Here is a 25,561-nt window from a genome sequence, read left to right as displayed (position 1 = left end):
TCCAGATGGCTTTATTAATAAGTTGTTTGAGTCATTTGCAGAAATGTACAGTTGTCCAAGCTCATGGGAGTCATACACAATATTAATTCTTTTTTCCACTGCACCATGGCTTTATATTCTATACTGTACTTTATTTTTTTTCAGTGACAAGACTTTTGTCTAAGCAAAGTCAGATTTTACTGTCCTAATTAAATCATTCAAAATCAAGGCATGGTCATTTTTTATTTTGGTAAAAAGGCCTAATCCAGAGACCTTTGCCTTTCATTTAAGCCACTTCTGATACCAAAAGATCAACTAGAAATCAAGTTATTATGTGCTGTTCCTAAAACTTAAATAGGCAACAAGACTTTTGTCAGGTAGTGTACATGCTTTAAAATGCAAAAAAGAATTAGTCCTTTACATGCAGTCAATATATATAGTGCTTGACTGCTTACAGAAATGGTACTGTACTGTGATTTACTTTGTTATCAGGGCATGAGATTGTGTCACAATCATGACATGACATATCCTATTGTTCATCCTGCCATGTGCATGTGGTATCATTGCAGTTCAAGTGTCTTTCCGTCATTTTTTTTTAGAGGCTGAGCATGTCCCTCTTTCTTACTGTGTTGCATACGTGGGTGTCTGTTTGGCTGGCTGATTGAGCCTGGATGGAGAACAGGATTAGAGGTGAATATCCTCCTCCTCTTTGTATTTGTCCTCTTGTTGGGTTGCTGGAAGCCTCCTAAACAGAGCACCCAAGATATTTGCTCTCTCTCTCTCTCTCTTTCGATCTCTCTTGCGCGCTCTTCATCCTTCCGTTTCATGTCTCTGTCTTTTTTGTTCTCCATCCCGCTGTCTCATCTCCCTCTTTTCTCTCTCTCTCTCTATCTTACGCTCAGTCTGCATACAAGTATCTAGGCCTTGGAGCGTTTCCCCGCAGACTCCGAGTGGAGCTGAGCCACTGAAGCCCTGCTGTAATCGTGAGGGATTTCCCATGATCAAAGGCCCTCTTTTGTTCTTCCAGGTGTTTGAAAAAGTTAAAACAAAAAGTGGGTGGAACTGTCAACCGTTCTGTGGTACAGCGAGAGCCTGGCATAACACTTCCTTTTCTCCCAAAAGGCACTGGAAAGAAGATGCCCTTTTGCTGCAGTTTTTTGGAACGGCTTTCAAAACACAAACTCTTTGCTAAATCATGGCAGCAGTCTCTGAGGAGACGTCTCCGAAAAATGTCATGTAGCAGTTCTGTAGGCGATTTAACAATTTGACATGTTGTCTATACTACTTAGCTGACCTTTGAGATGGATTTCATCGGTAAATGACTGACAGGGTCTATAATGGCTTCTCGTAGAGTTCTTGTATCCGATTAGCCTTTGTGTTGGCTAATTTAAATGATTTGCTTAAGCTCGCAGTATGTCTGGTAATCTCATTGAAGCTTATGCAAAGAGACACACTGGAGGAAATTCTTTGTGGAATTAGTTTAAGATTAAAAGATGACTTGAGGTATAAGTCAAACAAGTAAAGCAAATATGATGCTGATTATTTTTTGATGTTTTTTTTTTTTGCTTTACTAGAAGGGATTTCAACTCAGCTCAAAAAAATCATTTAATGTGCTTTCACATTGTTTTAATTTTGTATACATATTTTTCTATTTTGTGAAACACGAAATAAAATGTAAAAATGCACTGCAAGTTAGGCATGTCATGATAAGGAATTTTTATTGTGCAATATATAGTCACTGAAATCATTGTGATAAGCGATAGAAATGTCATTTTGAGATAATTTTGTGCCACTGATTATATAATAGCAAAATAATGCAAATAGCCATAGACGCTTTAAAACCCGTATCATTCTTAAGGTTATTTAGATTCTATAATTTGATGTAAAAAAGTTAATGTCTTATTATATATACTATGTGATGTCCTATTAGGTAAATGTTCAATTATAGTCCATTTTGAGGGATGTAAACAATAACAATGGTCCTATTCTATCTCCTGTTTTAAATTTTTAATTTCCATTCCAGCTTCTGAGAGTCCAAAAAGCTCCACATATTGATAAGTAATGTTATGATAGCTGGTATTGTTACGATATGTTTGAATTGCCTCTTGTTATGGTTGTGAAATAGTTTGACAACAAGCAGGAAGCGTTCGTGGGCCAATGACATCGTCACATTAAATGGTCTATAAATTTTGACACCGGTGAGGTACAATGTGAATGTCATTGTAAAATGCCTTTAACCTTATTTGTGAATTTTTAAATGTATATTGCTATGGCAAAATTATCGAGGTCATCTCCAACCATCACACGATAAGTTAATATATTAATTATCTGACAGGCCTACTGTAAGTGTAATGTATTTCTTTGCTGGAACAACGTTAAAATCATTTAATTTATTAACTGTAAGTCATTTGGTGAAAAAGTGGTTTATCATTGCATTATATGCAGTTTAACAAAATATGTTTTAAAATGCTTCACAGCAAAAAGGTCGCTGGTTCAACTTCCAGCTGGGCAAGTTGGCATTTCTGTGTGGAGTTTGCATGTTCTCTCCATGTTTGGATGCTCTGGCTTCCCTCACACTCCAAAGACATGCACTACAAGTTATTGGGTACACAAATAAACCATAGTCAATGAGTGTGTGAGTGAATGGGTGTTTCCCAGTACTAGTTTGCAGCAGGAAGGGCATCCGCCAGGGCTGAGCGATTAATCGAAGTAATTAAAATCGAAAGTAATTGAAATCAACATTCAGAACCTAGAATCGAGCTAATTTTTCCAGGTTAATAGGGTATATGCAGAGCTAGTGTTTCTTTCCATACTGATAAACACCTAGTGAATGGTTAATGTGACTTTTTTCCATTTTATATAGTTCCTTTTACAGCATTGATGCTGTAATGTAATTAAAATACAATTAATTAAAATACAATGAGTTAAACAGATGAGACGAGCCCTGGCTGGGTCAGTTGGCATTTCTGTGTGGAGTTTGCATTTTCTTTCCGTGTTGGTGTGGGTTTCCTCCAGGTGCTCCGGTTTCCCCCACAGTCCAAAGACATGCTGTACAGGTGAATTAAATAAACTAAATTGTCCGTAGTGTATGAGTGTGAATGAAATAGTGTATGGGTGTTTCCCAGTGTTGGATTGCGGCTGAAAGGGCATATGCGGTGTAAAAAATATGCTGGATAAGTTATCGGTTCATTCCACTGTGGCGACCCGAGATTAAAAAAGAAAACCGAAAAGGAAATAAATTAATAATTTTTTTTAAATTACTTTCCCTACTGCGTGCGAAGTCACGTGACCCCACTCTGTTACTTCTACGTCAAATGCACGGGTATGGTCCAGCGCAGCCTTTAAGTGGTCACATACTCGCGCATCTCTCAAAAAATGTAACTACACATTGCATTGATTGCATTACATTGACAATGATTGGAAGCTGTACCAAAGATACATTGAGAAGGCATAGTTTCTACTAGTAAATAGTTTTACTATAAAACTATTATTATTTCCATTAAAATATTTGTTTATAGATAATAGAACAAATGCACTGTTTAAAATATTATTTACAGGATATACAGTACAAAAGCTATTTTATTTAGAAGAGATACTGCTTATTTTATACTTTTGAAAACATTAAAAACTATTTTTAAGTTATTTATTTTTTTAAATGACTGTGAAGAAATGATACTGAATTTCATATTTCATTATCGTTTTAAGTATGAATGGGAAATGATTGAAAACTCAAGCTGTGTCCCAAATAGCACACTATGCACTTATGCTCTATGTACTTACAATAAGCACTTAGACACTCAACAACATAGTAGATGAAGGTAGCGTAATCATCAACGGAACACTAATGTTTTTTTTTTAACTAAAAGGAAAATTAAATGATTTTCCAGATGATGTTTGACGGTTGCCAAATTAGTGAAATAAATGACCAAACTACCAAATAATACCTGCCATGAGTATAAACGCATTCACCATCAGGAGGCACTATAATATATCTCGAGAAAGAATTTTGCTTTCATTATCCAAAATAAAGTAATCCAACATCAGTGCCCGAAAGCTCCGCCCTTTTCGCTAGCTGAGCAAAGCAGCTGCTGTTAAGTAGGTAAAGTGTTCATCATTCCACACTTCATTTTACCTGTTGAAGTGCATCATTCGGGTATTTAAAGTGCACTTAATATTTTTACAATTTTAGTTTGAACACACTATTTATAGTTCAAAATGGCGTAGAATAGTGCATAAGTATGCGATTTGGGACGCACCTATAAGATTAAGTGAAATAGTCAAATACAATGAAAGCGTGAAATAAAAGAAAACCAGACCTGGTAAACATAGTTCACTCCTCTTTGTTGTCATCATGCCCTCTGCTTGTTTTCATTTAGATTTTATGGAAAATTAGCTACTCTCTCTTCCAAATAATCTCAGATTTCGCCAGCGTGCAATGTGATCTTTCAAAAGAGACGACACTTGCTCCGGGCCTGCTGTGCTATTGGATAATCAATCAGTTTTATTGACAAAGGTAGATGAAAGAGTTAGTTCAGTAAAATTGAACATCTGCAAATGGTGAGCTGGAGGCATCAGCAAGACTTAGGGTCAGTAAATCAAATGCTTGAACCCCCCCCCCCCCCCCCCCCACCACCACAGGCTCTCCTAGGAGACAGAGATTACCTACAAAGATCCATTTCCGCCCTCTGTTGCCTGTCACTCTCTCCGATAGATGTGTCTTTGACTGTCGCATTAGTGGGTTTCCACTACTGCACTGTCTGGCTTTGACATCTAAAGATGCTTGCCAACAAACATCGGCTTAGAGGAAGAGGACATGCATTTCAGAGCAGGATTTTAGAGATCAGTAATCGATACAATGTTTCAACCAAATTTCAAGGGAGAATCTCTGCGTAATGTCATTTAAGCCTTTAAATGTCTGTTATTTTAACTCAGTGAGATTTTAAGAGCCTGTAAATCTGTTTTGTGAGCATTTTCTTGGCGTAAATGTGCTTTTAAATCATCCAACACCTGTTTGGCTGTAATCTTTGCATTGAACTCCTGGTTTACCTTCCTCTTTTTCTTCCCCTCTCGATTTCTCTCATTGCCCCTCACACACCTCCCTTCCCTTTCTTGTCGTCTGCTGTTGAGGTTGTGCAGTGCCATCTGCCTCTTGTGAGAGAGAATTTAACACCTGCAAGTACAGTAAACAATCAATTAATCAGAAGCTCAGGACAATATGCACCTGCCAGAGTGTGTGCATACACTGGAGCGCGCATACACACACACACGCTCCTCCTTCTTTTCACAGTCAACTAACAGACCATCAGCCCTTCGGCAGCCAACTGCATCTCAGCACTCTCCCACATTTACATATGACTACATTTGTTTGATTTTTTACAGAGAGGATGTTGCTGTAAACACGTCTGCGTTCCAGATTGTCAGTTTTTTTCATTTTATTGACCATAAGTTGAGCGTTGAATGGTTTACTGTCTACAGATTACATAGCTATACTATGCCAGACTCTTTCACTTGAATAATTTCTTCTAATTAACTTGAACAGCAAACAGGTTGTTAGTGAAGCCTTTTTTTGCAGGTGCTATGCTTGGTATTATAGGAATGCTATGTGAAATAAAAGAAAAAAACAAACAAGTACACACTTTCAGCCACCGGTTACAATGGCTGTAGATGTGGATTTTTGCATTACTGAAGAAAATGTGAGCTATGTGTAATTCCCCTGACACAATGTTAGGTATTGTGGAGGCTTGCCAGCACATTGCGGTTGCCAAGGTGTTTTTGTGGTACCTAGATATGGTTTGGGTCCTTCTGTTTTTTTCTATCAGTTCCTCAGATTTTCTTGATTCTATGATCACAGGACACAATTAAATTTTGCATTCCTACATAAATGAGTGTTGTGTGCAGTAATTTGCACAATCGCACACATTTTGGCCACAATCCCTGTCTTGGTAAGAATTCTCACACAAATTATAGGTTTCATTTACTCACTCATTCACTCACTCACTCACTCACTCACTCACTCACTCACTCACTCACTCACTCACTCACTCACTCACTCACTCACTCACTCACTCACTCACTCACTCATTCATTTTCTTTTAGCTTAGTCCCTTATTGCCATGATCACTGGCGATCTAGCCCTTATAGATCCCTGGGATTCATTCCCTTTCACTCAGACGAGAATCACATCACCATATGGACTACAACTCCCACCATGCACCTTGCACGCACTGGTTCCTGATTCATATTGATTACACACACTCAGCCGGAGGATTGCTATGAACTGATTACATGACTTAGCATCACAATGCATTTTCCTTGCCTTACCTAGCCATGTTAGACACTTGCTTTGTTCCGTTGTTCAAATAGTTTGATCTCTTTGCCTGTGACCTGACTACTCTTTTTGATTTACCTGTGCACACCCAATTACTCCTGTGTTTGACCTTTGCCTGCCTTACTATGCTCTGTTGAATAAATACTGCAATTTGGATCCTCAACTTTGTCGTCCAGCATCCTTACATAACACTTATTTATCAGAAATGAACTGCTAACTATTTTACACAGCTGATGCCCTTCAGAGCCGCAACCCAGTTCTTGCAAACACCTATACACTGTCACATTTACACACACACTCATACACTACAACAAATTTAGTTAATTCATTTTACCTATAGCGCATGTCTTTGGACTGCGGGGGAAACCAGAGCACCCGGAGGAAACCCATGCGAACACAGGAAGAACATGCAAACTCTGTATAGAAATGTCAATTGGCCTAGCTAGAACCAGCGACTTTCTGGCTGTGACGCCACAGTGCTAATCACTTTAATATGCTAATCACAGTTAACATAAATATAAAGCCAGATGTTTATCATTATATTGGATCCGTGGAATAAAGCTTTTAAATTAAATTTTCCAATATTAGCTTCCCAATATTAGTGTTATTAATGTTAAACTAGATGTAATAAAACACCAATAAAAAGTCTTGAATTGCTTTTTAATGAATAACTTCGGTTCCTTTAATAAGCATTAATATATTTTGTGATTTGTATAGACTGTTAATTAAATTTCTTGATTCAGTTTCTATATTATTTTATATGTGAATGCTAAAATCACCTTGAACAACTTAAAGCGATCTTTATTTGACCATATTGTTTGTCATTCTTCTCATTATTTGTATTTTTTCCTGTCAAAAAAGTTAAAGCTTTCTGCATTGCTATTTATTTATTGGTTATGTATGATTCTAATACAAAACAAACATATCTATAGAGATCTTGTAAGTAAATCAGACACAGCATGAAGTACTGGTGGGAATGTTTTATCATACTTTTCATTTCAGTTTTTGAAATACCAGGAAGATACTTCCATTTCTTTCAGCAAATTCAAACATGTCACAACTGTTGATACAGTGTGTGGCTATATTCATATCTGCTGGCCCTGTCCACCTGCTCAGAGAAGGTCAGCGATCTTCTGTAGTGCATTAGACATGCAGTCTTTGTTTCGTGGCATGTGTAGGAGGGAGGTTACCGTGTTTCACCTTCCACAGTGTTACCGATACAGCTCCCAGATAAACAGGAAGTTAAACATACTTGTTCTTTGCACTCTCTAAACTTAGCTTCAGCATCTCTGTCAAGCACTGCCTTCGGCCATGTTTCAGATGTAGCTTTGCATTTAGCAACGTGTTGACTTTCTGTTGTGATTCCCTATTTTATTTTAAGATGGACACATATGAAGTAATAACTTGGACATCTTACTATTAAACATTTCATTTATGAATGACACATGAATCTTCACTCTATTTTGCAGTCTCATATGTCTAGAAGTTCTGTTTCAGAAGATTAGTCTGCTCGCTTTACTGAAAACATACATCCGGATATAACAACATTCTCATTACTGCTTTTCACCCCGTCGAGAGGACTTGTCTCTTTGAATGCTTCTCCAGTTGTCATCCGAATGTTAGCTTATTATTCTCATTTTGTCTGTCGCCAAATTATCTTTTGGGGATACAGACAGGGTGTTTGTTGAACCGCAGGGAATGTAAGAAGACAGAACAAGTCCACATCCTCATATCCACACTAAGGGGATTTTAAAAGGGTTTAAGATCTGACTTTTTAACATTTTTTAGCTTAGAGTCAATCTAATTGAAACATTTAAAATGCTGCAACCCAGATTATAGAACTGTCTGAAATATCATAATGCAAATAATCCAGCATAAACGGTGTTCCATCTTTGCGGTGTTCTGTTTGCTTGCTAATCTAATTTATCTTATTCAGCAATGTGAAAGTAAGCTCTTTTCTGCAAATGTTTTAAGACTTCCTAGCTGAATAGGCTTTACTGGTCAAACTGCACTATACTATAAACTAGTCTGTGTTTTGCTATAATTAAAAAATAAATGAATAGATAAACAGTATAGTAGGAATGTTATGCCCCGCATGACTCGGGGGATGAAAAGGGCTAAACATAATTATGACAACCCAATATTCTTTAAATTCCCCTGAGACATTAGCTGCTATGGATCGACACAGACAACGAACATGGCAAAAAGTTGCTTGCTTTATTTACAATAAAGATTAAGAAAAAAATTAATATTTAATCACCCAAAGTATATTTACAGATGTGTACAATAAATGCAAAATAAGCAAACAAATCAATTGAAACAAACCCGAGAGAGGGAGGCAAAATAAGCTGTGCCAAATCAAAGAAAATAAAATTGCACACCCGCTAACTAAACCCTCCCCATCTCTAAATAACTAAAGAGAAATATGAAAATAGAAAAAATATATTTGGCCCCTCACTAAACTGCACTCGCTAGCAAAACTTATAAAGGGTAGCACTCGTTACTAACCTAATGAATTAACAGAGAATCAACTACATGTGTGTAAAATGTAACCCAAGTGACGTACTTCACTTTCGCTTTCCTTTTAGTAGATTTAAGCAGATTTAGCTTGGGCATTATGAATAGATGTACAACTCAAAGAAAACATAATCAAACCAGAAAACAGGACAGGCACACAAATGACACACAGAAAGACAGAGCAGTGACAGGAGACAAGGATCCCCCTAGTCTGATCCGAGCCATCACTGGAGCACTTAAATGACCACCATCCTCATCTGATTGGTCCACTTGTGAAAACTACGCGAACCAATCGGAACACATAGATTTTAGAAGAACAGCAGACAGCAAATGGAAAGGGGAGGAGGGAACAACTGAGCAACACCCCCAGGCATGAAACACACAACAATATGATATGAAACTCAAGTAGCGTTGAGCAGTTTAACAATTACAGTTACTCTGGCACTCAACAATTAATTAAAACATGAAACATTATAGAGTAACAATAATAATTTAAAAAAATGTAATACAAAAATAAAGTCCTTTGCCAATTGAGAAAATAAACCAAAAATCTTTTAAAATTATTATTTTTTGATTCATTAAAAAGTATTGGGCCATAAGAGTCATCTGTAGGGAAATGATTTGGATTTCATTGGTTTTGATTCACTGGAAAAAAAGTAGATTTGACAACTAAAACAACAGTTTGATTTTCAGTTGAAATACTTTCATTTGTGTTTGTGTGCTTACTCAAAGCCATAAGAGTCACTTGTTTGGGTTACATTGGTTGTATATATTTCAAATTAAACTGTTACTAAGTAAGAACAGATTAAGAATTCTGTTGATGTGAACAGTCTCGGCACTTCATTTTCTCTAGTCTAACAGGGTGTTAGCTTTGTCGTTCAAGCATCGATGAACAAAATCAGTCTTAGCGTTATTATTATCAGGTCATTGATTTTAAAGACCTCCTTCCCCCTACACTTTCCCAGGGTAAATAGAACTTCTTTATAGCTTTGGTTAACAGATTTCAGCATGCACATCGCTATGCTTGCAGAGCAAGAACTGATTGTATATTGCGTAGAAAGTTGTTAAGCCTTAGCCGCATCGGCGGTTGCGGTTTCACACCTAATTGTGGCTACATGCTAGGTGTTAACCTAACCATAACTCTAAACCTAGCTCAAGATAGATTGTCCCGCTTAATGCTTTTGTCATGTGCTACTAAAAATAGAACCATGTGGCCAGATGCTTGCACCAAACTAGACCACACTCTACTGTCACTGTCTGACTGTCTGCACATGCTAAGCTTAGCTAATCCAGGGGTCTACAATGACCTTTTACCATCTGTTATGGAGCATTGCTACCCAGTTCAAGAATTGAGGGTCTTTTTTTTTTTTTGTCTTTTCCATCTGCTAGTAAACAAAGCGGTCATTTCACGATCACTTAGCATGAGAAACCTGTTAAACACAGAATCATAAACTTATGCAGGATTCAGGTCTTGTGAGGATATGTTTGACTGAGGCAGCATCCCTCTGTGAGATGCTGAGGCGTCTGTGTAATTGCCTGTTTTTAGAGGGCACAGTAGTTCTTAACATATCTGCTGTTCTTAATGCCTCCTCCCTCTAATGAGTAAAGATAAGACAAGCTGATGGATCCTGGGAGGATTGGAGCTGGCTGATCTGAGATGGCAGTGCACTTCATTACGGCCCTGCGCCCCAACCCGGCTCCTCCGTGCCAGCTCACGCTCAGCCTGCCATCTCATGCAGATGCTTTGAACTCAAATGCCAGACAAGTCAGCAATCAAGAGTTTCAGTTCTCATTGCTTTAAGAGATGCGAGAGGCCTGCCAGTCTGGTCTCAACTCAAAAATGACATGCAGGACTTGGTCTTTGTGCTAATCCCTCACATAATGAAAGATTTAACAAGAAACATTGGGATTTATGTTGGATGGATGTCTGGAAATGTACGTTTACATTTGCAAATGTTGGGTTGACATTTAGTTCAGTTGGTCCGGATTGTGGATTAAAAGTCTGAGTTTGCAACTCAGAAGTTGTAAGTTTAAAGAGCGAGCAATCCGTTGAGGCTATAAACTAGAATAGATTGCTGTAGTGTAGAGCATGGGCATATAGTCCTGCTCTTTGAAGGGTCACTATCCTGCAGAGTTGAACTGTACTCCTAATTAAACACACCTTGCTTAGTGTATACCTTGATTTAGTGTTTCCTTTATTATGCCATGGTCACACTAGAGTTTGTGCGTACAAAATTCTGTTGTATGGTGCGTGATTGAACAAGATGATTAGATGTTTAAAAAAGCGAGCGATTGGTCTATATTTAAAATTTCTGTCCAGAGAGGTCATGTTTCGATATTCGATTGGTCTCACACAATCATGTGATGAAATTTCGTAGGTCACAGTTCACCAAGCTTGAACTTTACAATGCAGCAAACTGCAAAACTTGACGCACGAGCTTGCGTTTCTAGTCTATCACATTTGAATCTGTATAAATGGAAGTCTTTGGGCAAAAAGTGCTGTGTGACCAGGGCTTTACTCCAATTGAAAGAATGTCTGAAAAGCAGTGAGTAATTGAATTTATTTGAACATTCATTGAGTTCTGAGGTGTCTAGTTCTACTCCTAGAGGTCAAGGAGAGTTTGGTTCTCCAACTGCTTTTACACAACTGACTAAGGGTTTCTAGTATGCTGCTTTCACTCCAGAAACGGAAGAAGTGTCAAGCATGAGTGATTTACATGTTAAATCAATGCAAAGACACGAATAGACATCCTGCTGCACGATACAAGTGAATGAGGCGGTGTGAATGACACACTGCATGAATCGCTCAAGTTGGAAAATCTGAACTTAAGCGGACATTCGTAACGCGTTAACCAATCATGAGCTTTCTCTTGTAGGGGTGTAATTATGACGTAGCACCTGTAGTTGGTGTCGCAGGGGGAATCCTTCTGCCGACACCGGACAACAGTTCATCAAACTGGGCTCGGCTCAGTGTAAAGCACCGCTGAAAGCTTCCATCATCCAGGTACAGTTTCTGTGAGAGTTGATGAACTCACGGAGCTGGGTGCACCTCAGAATGGATCTAGTGGACTCCAAATGAATAAACGCTGTCTTCCTGAAGCAAATAAGCACAGCTACTCTCCCAATAAAATTCAGGTTAGCCATTTAGCATAGAAGCTAGAGTCAGCACGCAGACTACAGCTCTGCCCATCATGCAAATCCGTAACTACTGTGAAATGAATTTGATGTGGCTTTGACGCACGAATGAATCAAAATGTTCATACGTGTATTTACACGTAAATATCACAATTTATCCACGTGTACCATGCCTGGTGCGAACACAGCAGTAAAGTTCCTGAAGACTTGTTTTTAGCTGTTTTGGGTGTGTCATTATCACAAGAGCTAAACTATGCAGTACGGCTCTCTTCCGGGAATAGGATTGGTTAGCCTTAAGTGAGGTGAGTTATGACCCTATAATGAGTGCATTCTATAATGTCGAGTACTGTTTTTGACAACACTGGAAACTCAAAAATTACCTTATGCAAGGAAATACATGTGATTTCATATACCTTGAGATGTGATTATATTTACGATTTGGCTACCAGACACAAATCCAGCCATTTCAACTGAAATCCTTGCCCCTCAAAACGGTTAAGTGAGATTTTGATCATATACAAAATCATGAATGTCCAATTCTACATTTGAAGGGCATGTATATTATGAATATTTGGAGCTATTTTTTTTGGATCTGGACCTGAAGGATAGTAGTTTTGGTCAGCCCTATTATAATTAAAGCACAGATTCCATGTTCCAACAGCAAGCTGCTTTGGTTTGAAAGTGATTACTGTGCTTCTACTAGACATTTCTACACTATTAACAACTGATGAAAGAATCTCGCTGAAATGTTGCTAATATTGCCACACTGTCAGAACCGTCAAATCAAATGTGTTGGACAGGTGGGAGCATTGTTCATTCAGGAGCAACATCAATCATTCTTGGCAAAGGGAGTATCTACTCAATGTAGATCAATGTAATCTTTGGGTTCGATTCCTCTGAGGACATGCATGTGTTTTTCCCTGTGCCTGGGTTTCTTAATGACTATCTCTTCTGGGAGTTCAGTATCTTTCAAGGCCTTATGCTTGCTTATCGACAGGTTATCATTATCCCCAAGCTAAATGATGATTTTTAGCAAGTGGTTCAGATGCGAATGTCGGGTGTCAAAGTGATTGTTGAGTAATGAAAGCTTTCACTGCTTGAAAGTGGCCCGCTCTTTTGGAGCGAATGAGTGAGAATCCTAGAGCCATTGAAGGTTTCTTTCTGTTCGGCGCTCAGGACTCAAAGGAGTCTCTTGTGCCTAAATTTGTACTGCTAACAGAAAAGAAGCGGCTTTCGTATAATAATCGCATGCAAAATAACACTTCTCCAAGTCGAGCGAGGAGTTTTACAGTGGTTTGCATTTTGGAAATGGAATTAGAGGGGGAAGATGAGAGGGAGAGAGAAAGCAGGGGATGACTGCAAGGCTTTTGTGCCGAGCTGATAATGTTGGGTTCAATTCTCTTGCATTGTCTCCCCCTGTTCTGTGAGGATCTGAGAGACAGGGCCAGCTCATAGGCTGTTTGAAACAAATGAAACTCCTCTCTCTTTTATTCCCCTTTTCTTTCTCTAACACAGCCTATGCTCTTCCATTGCCTTCCTCTGCGATGGAGGAAAGGTGGCGGCAAGAGAAAGATTGAACACTTGTTTGTTTGTTTCCGTCTCATCACAGCAGCGGCCCCAGGGATCACGCTTGACGTGAAGCCACGCCACAAATAGAAGTTGTCGTCTTCATGTGGGCAGCGCTCTTGAGTTTTCAGACCCCAGGCCGCATTGTGAGGGAATGAAGGGGGTGGCGTTTGGCTGTATTATCTGCATGCATGATTTGTGTTAAAAATCAGGACTACTCCACTGGCACATGGCATTATATGAAACTAAAGCAGATTAAAAGAACAATGATTTATTGCCACTGTTTGGAACAGGGCCTAACAATGTCTTTTCCACTCATTTCCTATTAGTCACATTCACATTTAGAGTTTAAATGTGCTTACTTTTTGGGAAAATTTCTTTCCACTTATATTATTTGTTATTGTTCATCAGAAATTTGAAAATAAGCACATTCTTTGAAAATTTATAATGTTTGGACTTTACAATATAAACAATATAATGTGTATTTTCCCCTACCAGATGCCAACATGTGACATTTTAGCTGTTATGTTAGTTAGTTAGTTAGTTAGTATGTACTTTGTAAGTGATGGAAGGGATTTCAGTTATTGAATCAGTTATATACTGTTGAGGCTATTTTTGGACTTAAAAATCCATCCTTTGATCTGATTGACAAGCTTTATACATCGGTCATAATATATTCCGAGGGTTCATCAAGCACAACTGATTGCCAGGTTGGTAAGGCATTTGAATAATGCAAGACAGAAACTTATTTCATATTACAAGGAAAGGTATTTGAGGTGATGAGGCAAAGGGAATTACATTGGTATATATTATTCTCCTTCTGCGTCAAATATCAAGCCTTTTAATTAACAACATATCAAATGCCGGACGATTATATAAAAATGTAGTTTAAAAATATGAATGAAAGTGATCACATATTAATAAAAAGTGGATGAACTGGACTTAACACTTAATTATCGTTTTGCTCCTATAGCCTCAGTTAAATTCCAGACCAGGTTTATGAGTTTTTCCTTTATTATTATTATTATTTTAAATCTGACTGCGTAGCATGTTCTTTTTGTAAGTTAAACTTCTCTGTTTTTCATTTTCAGATTCTCAGTTCAGCAGCTAAGACTTTGAGAGGATGAGATTGAGCAAAAAAACATACTCTAAGAGAAAAATAATAGAAAAGTGTTTGGCCGCCATTCAGATGGACCAATTAATGCTTATCTGTGTCCGCTGGTAAAGAGCGACCAGCTTTCTTTCCATTTATTTTAGAAACATTAAATGAGAAATAAATTCTTCTTAGCCATGTGTTTTCAAAGCCAAACTCAATAGCTCTGATGAGGGTCAGGGACTGTGCACCTTCCACAGGTGAATGCAATTGTTAAGGACAGAGAGCATAGCTTTGCCCAAAACTGATATCCATCCTTGACATTTTTGCACTAAATTGGGTGTTTTAAGTTGTGGTATCTGAACTATTTTTACCTAATATGTTTAACCACTCAGTTTGAGTGTACATTGCCATTTGCAAGTCAACAATGAGGAAACATGGCTGATGAGAACAAATTTCGGCCTCGCTTTTTTTTTGATGGTCCTTCTTGCACAATTTGTTGACTGTAAGTTAGATTGCAACTTCATGCCAACTAATTCTCAGGTCTGCTTAAAATCTGCTGACACTGCTCCACCAATCGACATTCTCCTGACAATAAGAAACTTTGCAGATACATGCCGATTTACACTGACCCTAACCTTACAGTCTACTAATACTCAAATGATAATTAGTTGACATTGGGGCTGCACAATACTAGAAAAATGTAACATTGCAGTATTTTGATATTCTGCCTAATTCTGCGTTATTTTTGTAGTTTTTGTATTTGGAAAGGATTACTAATTTTAGACTGATTTGGATAATTCTGTAGAAAGGAGCATTTCCATTAAATATAATAAAGCATCTATAAGCATAAATCAATACATTTCAGTACAACTGTACAAGATACAACTGAAATAAATGTTTAAATAAATGTTTTATCATTTTCTGAATCTAATCGTAACTTACAAATGGTACAATTTCTTATGCCTTCGTGGTTTTAAAATTATTATACAGTCTAAGGCCTCAAAAACATGGACATTTTAAATTATACTACAAAATCAACATTGCATATCCTACAATGTGACTTTTGAGAATGATCACATTGTGAAATCGATGATCAAATTGTGCAGCCCTAGTTGGCATGCAGTTGTAATGTAACTTATAATCAACAAAATGTGTTAAAGAAACACTTAAGATAAAAAAAAAAATTGTAAGTTATTTAATATTGTTTGAATTAGTTGAATGAGTTAATTCTTATATTATTTTATTTTTAATTCTTGCTATATACAGTATTTAAAGCAAATATTATGAATGACATTTAGAGGTTTTTTTTTTGGTTATCAAATATTCAATAAATGTGATAAATGAATGTTGACCTTAAATTCGTCAAATCAAAAAGGTAATGTTAGAGGATGGTTGGTGTAATGTGACTATACAATTGTCCATTACCAATTGTTCTCTGGCTAACAGTATTAACAGTAAGTCCCAAATTCACCCACTCATTTTAGTTCCCTTTTTCATCATATAGTCCACTCTATATGATGTACCCTACATAGGGATTAGTGAATTTGTGAACAAGTGAGCTGTTTCAGGCACAGCTCATAGTTTCACAGACTCTTTTTCATGTAACTGCAGCAGACCATTTTAGATTGGGAGGAAGGCATATGATGAGTCCGAAACAGACGGCAGATGATTTCCCGCTCAGTGAGCAGCTCCAGATGGAATCTGCAGACTGTTCTCTGCATTTCCTACAATGGATGTTGGAGAAAAATAGTGGAATGGATTTAAACCTGTTAAATATGGTAAACTGACTTGATTTTTCAAATTCAAATTGGTTGCTCAATGAAACAGAAGGGCCGAGAGAGGTGTTAAACCATGTGTTGGCAGGTTGAATGTTGTGGAAATTTGCTGATCTTCCTGTGGGAACAGGTTTCGTGTGGGCAAGGCTGTGCTTTTTTTTTTTTTTTTTTGTACAAAGCTTCCTTTTGTAAACTTGTATCAGAGCTGCTTCAAAGGCAATTCTTATGTAATGTGTAGAATGAATTCAGTTGTGCTTCGTAGATGACTAAACTAATAATTAATCACGACTTTTGCCATTTCTTCAAATAAACTAAACATTGCTTTGAAAAAACAAACTGGCACTACTGTTTATAAGTTTGGGTTCAGTAAACAATTCTTAGAAGAAATGTTTACAACTTTGCTTACAGTATATGTGTTGTGATCGCCAGAAGTGTTTTCTCTGCTGGAGATTACTTCCTGTTGTCCTGCTGAGCTCCATCTTCAAAAACTCCTCGCGCTCATCAACTCCTGCCACAGCTGACAATAATCTGGACACTCACACACTCAGCTGGAGCTCATGATTACTGATTACAAGGACTATATATACCACTCACTTTTACATACACTTTGCTGAGTCTTGTTTACTTACTAACATTACAAAGCAGTTTCCCCTTGTCTAGTTATCCTGTATTTTTGATCTTTCGCCTGTTTACCGTGTTTGACTCTTTGCCGCCTAGTCTGACCATTAGCCTGTTTTTGACTTTGCTTTTTGGATGACCTTTATACTCCTCTACTCTAAGTGGATCTGCAAGTCTGTTGTCAGCGTCCAATATGTAAAAATATAATAATAATACTGATAATTATTTATTTATTTATTTATTTATTTTATTATTATTATTATTATTCATGTTTAGTCCCTATATTAATCCGGGGTCGCCACAGCGTAATGAATCGCCAACTTATCCAGCATATGTTTTACACAGCGGATACCCTTCCAGCTGCAACCCTCACTGGGAAACATCCATACACACATTCACATACATACACTACGGAAAATTTTAAGCTTACCAAATTCACCTATACCACATGTTTTTGGACTTGGAAACCCAGATGATTATTATTATTATTATTATTATTATTATTTTTATAGCAATTTTTCATTGTTATTAATACGATATTTTATTACTATTACTATTATTATTATTATTATTGTTATAATTATTATTATTATTATTTATTGTTATCATTATTATTATTATTTATTTTTTTTATTTTTATTTTTTATACAAGGTGTTACAAGTCAATTTATTTCCAGTCACAGTTTTTTAGAAGTATTTTAATGTTTTGTAATGCTTAAGACATTTCTTCTATTCTGAACATTGATACATTCATGTTGGTACATTAGTAATGTTAAAAAAACTACAAATTAAGTTTAATCATTATATAATGACTTTTTGTTAATAGTTTAAATTGGTGTTTAATTTAAGTTAACCATTAATTTCCCTAAAATACAAAACATTTATTTGATATGGAATTACTATTGTAAATATAAAAAAATTAATTGGGCTGTGAGGAATTTATTGCTTCCTTCTAGAAAAAACAAAAAACAACAACCTCTAATTCAGTGGTTCTCAAACTTTTTTCACCAAGTACCACCTTAGAAAAAAAATCGTCTCTCCAAGTACCACCTTACGACGCTATTTTTTAACCAGTATTAAAAAATAGCGTCGTAAGCCTAATTAAGCAGCTACAGGTGTGCACAGTTTTAAAACGATGCAGATTACTTCCTATTAGTAAGAATATGTATTATTGTCAGTCACTTTAAACATTTGAAATAGTCTGAACATTAACTGTGCTTGCAGATAAAAAAAAAGTTTTAGTTGAAATGTGCTTTTAAAAGTTCATAAAAAAATGGCACTGTTCTTAAAAAGTAAAAAGAAAACTGCTGTACTTAAATCTAAAGTATTCATAGTAGCCTATTCATCAAAAGCTGGAAATGCTGCTTGGACCTTATAAATATAGGCTATATGTCATATTCCTACACTTTCAGACTAATCTTGAAATAAATGTTAAATGTACATGACAGGGTTCATACAGGCACAGCCTAATGAAAATCAATTCCAGCACCTATTTTTTTTTTCAAGACTGACATGCTATGTATTGAGGACCTGAAATGTATTCTCAGCAACCCATAAAACATTGCATAGGAATAGATACAAATAAAAACCATTAATAATAATATTTATTAATCATATATTAATAATATAATAAACCTGCACTAAGTGCTTGTGAAATCTTTTTTGTACTCAAGTAAAACTACTATTACACTGCTAAAATAAAAAAATTTTTAGTAAATAATACTAATATTAGGTAAAAGTACAAATTACTCTTTTAAAAAGTACTAGTTGGTTACTTTTGAAAAAAAATCTGATTTTCATTATGAAATCACTTTTTTTAGTGTAAACCTGATTGAATGGTTTGATTGCTTACATCCCAAAGCTACATGTATAATTTGCACTAACAAAGGAAGTATAGTCAATTTTTCCTTTCATGACAATTAATCTTTTTCAATAGCACTGGTAAAACTACCAAATAATCTTTAAGGCCACAGAGACACTTTTTGCCCATTTTTAAAAATATATATTTTTAAGCTTTGAAAGGTTAAATTAAAGTATATGGTAAAAAGATTTCAATTTAGCCTTTTATTTACATATTTTACACTATTTTCTTTACAATATGGCAAATTTGTTTCTTAAATAGCTGTACATCACATGTAGATTTTATTTTACACTTAATCTTAATCTAAAATAGAAACGTAAAAAAATACAAGTACACTGTCAGTAAAAAAATAAAACAAATTACTTCATTTTACTTGAGGTATTTAAAATATGACGACACTACATTTATCAAAGCAGTGCTTTAAGAGTCTTATTGTAAATTGTGATAAATAAACAATAAGTAGGCTAACAATGGATTGCTTTGACCTGTAATGCTTTAGGACAGATCAGAATACAGCTAAATGTATAAATCACACAAATACCTCATCCAGAAACATTTCCAGCATAATTATTTTGTCGTAAAGAAATAAAAAATGTTCCACCTTTGCTAAAAGTAAGTTTCACTTCACAACACAGCCAAATAAGAAGACCATTAGCATTGTCATCGATCATGTATCAATCTATTTCTAAATATTTTATAACTTTGAATACTTTTGACTAAATTTAGTTAAGGGGCAAAGATAAATAATGTCTACTTTAATAGTGGAAAGATCGCGATTGTATTCAATCTGAGCACACAGGCGATCATGAGAGGACTTGCAGTTCATTTGAAAAAAGCATATTTAAAAGCTCGCATATCTGTTTTAGCGATTTGCGTACATGAATGCGCTCTCGTGTTAAAATAAAGCACTCGCCGCATTTGCAGAAATGAGTAATTGCGCAATACCTTCATTCCCGCGCCGCCATTCAGAATGTATTTAGAGGAGTGACAGGTCAGAGGCGAGTCGACTGGCTGTCGGAGAGCGAAACGTGTATGAAGATCATCAAATAGGCAGGAAATATGTCCGCGGTTTAATTACTCTGCTAGACATCTCTGTAGTGAAAACATCTGAGAAGCATTATTCCAACAAAACATTTGTTTTTAAGTTGTTTTTTCTGTCTCTGCAACACAGAAAGCCTTTGTCCCGCCCTTACGTTTCACGCAACTAGACAAGGTCGACTGTGATTGGCCACTTTTCATGTCAGTCAAATCATGCTTCAGAATCAATTCTTAAACTTCGGAAACTGATTTTCAGCAGCTTATGACACAATGCACTAAAATAAACACTCTAAGCACAGCGTTGTGATCGTACGCTTCACAAAACAGCCAATGCTGATCACATCAATGTTATATTACGCATTAAAGTATTAAAAGTGTTAATTGTTTCTTTCATTATTCAGCGATTCCTCCGCGTACCACTAGGAGGAAGCCCGCGTACCACTAGTGGTACGCGTACCACAGTTTGAGAACCACTGCTCTAATTAATTTACAAAACTGGCCCAAACCTCTCATTACATCTCTTTCCAATGCCAAAATGCACACGCTACAATTGTGTGCTATTTTCATAGGCGGTGAAGGATCTACGCAGCTTCAAAAATTGACCAGATGGACACATCTCTGTTGACAGGATGTTATGCAATCCTTCTATTTGCTGGCCTCTTACCTCCGGATACTGTCTGACAAGGGTTGGATTGAGATGGACAGAGAGAACCATAAAATGCTTTTTTTTTTTCTTCCCAAGCAGCTCACCAGAGCTTCAACACACTCCGACTCTAATTATCAGAGTCAGATGTTTAATACATTTTCACAACAGATGGTTTTCTGTCTTAACCACACAATGTATACCTGTGCTTGCACTTCTTCATGTTGATCCAAATGCTTCCATGCATCTCACAGTTCATGTCTGATGTTCTTAAAGCCACTTATGGCCTGTAATCAATCAATATGACGTCCAATAAATAATAAACAACATCCTCTGCCTGAACATTCTTCCATTCTGCGGAGATGCTAATGGGTTAAAACCGTCACTCATTGGAAAGACCTGCAAGGTTAAAAACACGCTGCTCTGCATTCTCCAAATAAACATGTGCTGCTTCATTTAAGAGCAGGGAAATGTGAAATTGGGTCTGCATGTGTATAAATCATTTGGCTGCTTTTAATGTTTTATGTATTTCCATTAAGATAAATGTGTCTTATTCACCTCCGCAATCAATTTGGGAATTTCGCATAGATTTAAAGGGTTTAAATTGCTGAGTTAAGAGCGCCTTCATCCTTAAATAATTGAAAATGCGGAATGGCCCTGGAAGGCATGAATAGTTTAGAGGAGGGTGTTGCAAATGTCTTTGGAATTATCGGATTCCTATTTGGATCGCTTCCTGTTTGTCTCGTTTTCACTCGCTCTTTATCTGGATTTGCTGTTTTGTCATCAAGCTGCGAATTTTGTAAGCAGTACATGTCGTCTGTTGTTACTCGTGTGATATTGAAGGGGTCAGCGGAGAGGAAAATCAATGCTCATGTTTCATGGAGTCCTGTGTCTGTCAGGATTTGTCCAGTAGGGCTGTGAACAGCATGTTTGGAATCACTGGCTTTGTTTTGGAATGGGATAATACTAGATAAGTACATACTGAATACTGAGAAGTGGGTGGTGTAGTTGTTTGGACCCCCTGCAGCTTGTATTAATTCATTATAAACAATGCAGACTATATTTAGTCAAAACAAATCAAAGTGAACCCGATACTTACTGGCACAGGGAAGGATTTTGTTCTTAATGGTGAAAAAAAAAAGTTTGAAAGAGTCTACCTGGTAATTTTGGGTCATACTTATGAAAATAAGACATTATTTGTGGAATATTTCACTCTTATCCAACAACACACACACACACGCACACACACACACACACACACACAGAGAGAGAGAGAGAAAGAAAGCTTTCACCCATTCAAATTCTAATGAGCTTTATTAGCATGACTTGCACAAAATTGCTAAAGCATTGCCCATAACATGAATAATGAGCAAACAATTATATAATACAAAAACAAGGAAAGTCTGTAAAATAAGTAAATAAATGATGTATACTTTATACCAAAAATAGAAAATAAATATTTAACACCGTATTTAAAAATATAATAACAACAACAACAATAACATCATCAACATCATCAACAACAACAACAATAATAATAATAATAATAATAATAATAATAATAAAATTTATAATATTAATAATAATAATAATAATAATAATAAAAATAAAATTAATATTAATAATTCTAACATTGTACAAAAGTATAATAATAATCTTCTTCTTCTTCTTCTTCTTCTTCTTCTTATTATTATTTATATTTTTATTATAACAGCATCAATAATAATAATAATAAATAATTTATATTAATAATACCAGCATTGTACAAAAGTATAACATGTAAGAAATTATGTTGCTTTAGTTTTCAACTTGTGGTACAGTCACATGAATGAAACGGCTTGTCACATAGTTTTTCTTTTATATTTGGTTTTGTTAATGTGTGAATTATTTATTATAATTATTTCTATGAAACATATTTTGTGTAGGCCTAAGTATTTTATTAATTTCATATATGCAATGTTATTCTGGTGGTACAGCACTATTTTTTATTTATCCGGTCACACTTTACAATAAGGTTTTATTAATGTCAGCTAATATATTTATTATCATAAACAAAGTAAGAACAATACTTGCACAACATTATTTTAGGCATTTTTCAACAATTACTAATGTATTGCTAACATCCAAATTGATGCTTGTTAACATTGAAATTAATGCACCGTGAGTTAACATGAACTAACAATGAACAACTGTATTTTTATTAAAGGGCTCCTATGACGAAAATTAACATTTGAAAGCAGTTTGGACAGAACTGTCTGTATGTATAGTTTGTCCACAGTCATATCGGAGTGATAGAAACACAACAAGTCTCTTTTTTAAAATGTACTGATGTTAAAATAGGATCCTAATCCCAGTGATTTTAGGGCCCACCACAACATGACGTAGGAGTGTGATTTTCACCACCCTCCAAATTGATTGACATGTATACACATGTCCATAGAACATTTTTTGCAAAGAAACTGGGATTAAAACATCTATTACAATTCTCTGTGATCAGCTAAAAGTCAATAATTAATTTTATAAGTTTAAAATGTTTTTGAAACAGAGCATGTTTGTAATAAAGACAATAAAATCACTATGTAATTCCTAATTGCTATAATCACCAAGGTCGCATTGTCAGTAAACAAGCATATATATGTGTGTGTGTGTGTGTGTGTGTGTGCGCGTACTGCAAACAGCATTTGTGTGTGACTCATCATTTCAGAAAGGCTTGAATCCACCACAGAAACATCAAATAAACCAAACATCATCAAATAATAATAATTTGACACCAAAATGGGTAGATTCTACATCACATAATAAATAATCTAATGGGTATTTTAAGCTGAAACTTTACAGGCACATCATTGACACCAATGTCTTATGTTGCATCTTGTAAAAGTGAAAAAAAAAAAACAGGTGCCCTTTAACTAACGTTAACAAATATGAATAAATACTGTCATAAATGTATTGCTCATTATTTGTTCTTGTTAGCAAATTAATTAACTGACATTAACTAATACAACCTTGTTGTAAAGTGTTACCTTTATTCACCAAAAATATGCCAAATTCTGAGATATTCCTTTTTTATTATTCCATCTGTGTTTTCCAGATCATAGATATCACAAAGCTCTACTGCCCTTGACAGTTTTTAAAGTTTTAGACATGAAAAGTAAACTCGACTGTTTCTCGCCCTGACTCATTTGTCCACTTCCAAGTGATATTTACTTATTTTAATGACTCACTTTGTTATATTTCACAAGACTGACTCATAAAAGCTGTGTTCTCGGGCACAGGAAAGTGTTACTTGACCAGCTAAAGTACAGCCTTTTAGCTGTTTGTCATTTTTACATCAAGCTCAATAAATCAAACCTAGATTCGCTTTGCATTAAAATGACATCCTTTTTCAGTTAACGTCTGCATATAAATTCCCATGCTCATTTCCAGAGCTTTGAAGTCTCGCATTGCTGGAGTCCTTCAACCATTGATGGATTCCCTCCAGAAATCCTGATGCACGTGAGGATGTTTCCAGGCCAACGGAGGGCAAGAGTGTTGGCGCGTATTGAGAAGCACCCATGCGTGAGTAAACAGGGGCCTTAGTGCATCTCCATGAACTCCCATTGAGCTTCTGGAACTCCGTTTAAGGATCACATGTTCGCATATTCGGCTCTTTGGCATCAGCCTGGGTTGAATGACAGCTGGGTTTAATTGAGCTGTAATGTGCATTTAAGTTCCATAGATTCATGACTGGTCGTTGACACTCTGTGGGTGGACATGCCATACTTGAGAGTCTTTCATGGCACATGCTCAGATCAAGTTCCCCTTTTTCAACAGCTCTCTGCTTAAACAAATAGAGTCGGTTCTTTTGAGGAGAGATGCAGGGGGAGCTTTGCAGAGGAATGTCTTGGAGAAGATCGAGGGTGCGTTTCCCCAACCCATCGTTACAAACAGTTCAGCAGTTCAGTGTTTCCTGTATGCATCGCTAGAACTGAACAATATATCGCTAGAGCATCGCTATCACATATGTGTATCTGCAATAGGTAAATGCAGTACAGAGTTCGATGCAGTAAGGAGTTTGTTGTATTGAAGTTTCACAAACTAATTTCGAGAGCAGCACGTGATATGATTGACCGCAGCTGGCCTCTCATCTACAATCATTATTAGCCAATCAGATTAATCCAAACTCACTATAAGTAGCCTAGCAAAAAATTACTCCCTTATCTTCATTTTCCGAAGAAACCTCCATCCACCCCTTTTCCCCCCTTTTTTTCCTTTACCACGGGTTAATTTTTTTTATTTAATTTTACTTCAAAGCCAAGAAAAGTACACTAGTTCCTAGTGTGTTGTATAATAAAAAAATAACACTGAAATCTCACAGCTGCTGGTAGCCTATGTACAAACTGGGGAACATGAAAATTCCTACATTTTGAAAATAAACATACATGTGAATTTAATAAACATAAATTGACTATTTATGTTTACTGAAGTACAAATATATTTGTTTGAAATAAACCATCTTAACTAAACTTAACACTGCCTTTGCTATTTTTTTGTGTCTTTAGGAACTTGTTGGGTATATTTGCTGGAAGGATTAAGTGAGGGATTGTTGTTTTTTGGGAAACTTTATTACCTTCTCTGCTATCCTGCCTTCAGACAGTGATACTGCTGGGTGATGGCACCACAGATGTGCAGCCATGTTGGAAGTGTTTCCGTTTGAGTAAGCTGTACGTGTAACCGAAATGTCCCCACACCGTGGGGAGGAGTTTTCTCATCTCAGCTCGTAGACATACAGGCACACACAAACAGTCAATTTGGAGAAAATTAAAACGCCCATATATTATTTAAACGTAAAAAAAAAAACACAATTTACAAGCACATATTGAACCTTGGATGGTCGTACCGAACAGTTCAGTATTATATTGAGAATTGTTGCATCCCTAGAATGTACTATAGTATTTTTATGTAACTTACTGTAGCTTATACAGCATTGATGACAGGCAAATATATTTTAGTTCAATTGAAAACT

At 36.2% G+C, this 25,561-nt stretch overlaps 1 protein-coding gene across 17 annotated transcripts in view; it reads left to right on the top strand.

Moving 5' to 3' along the window:
- Positions 1 to 25,561, top strand: part of cadm2a (cell adhesion molecule 2a) — a 755,249-nt gene that overhangs the window by 7,459 nt on the left and 722,229 nt on the right. For 3 of the 17 annotated variants that reach the window (XM_087269788.1, XM_087269789.1, XM_087269795.1), the window contains one exon: positions 579 to 690. Coding sequence is in view for 2 of the 7 variants with exons in the window: in XM_087269783.1 (XP_087125909.1) it covers positions 651 to 669 (19 nt within the window). In the remaining 5 variants the exon portion in view is untranslated. 17 annotated transcript variants of the gene reach the window in all.

Source organism: Danio rerio, chromosome 10, assembly GCF_052040795.2.
Source record: "Danio rerio strain M-AB ecotype USA chromosome 10, GRCz13ab, whole genome shotgun sequence".
Lineage (NCBI taxonomy): Eukaryota > Metazoa > Chordata > Actinopteri > Cypriniformes > Danionidae > Danio > Danio rerio.
The sequence above is the reverse complement of the archived record's forward strand: the minus strand, read 5'-3'. Positions and strand labels throughout refer to the sequence as shown.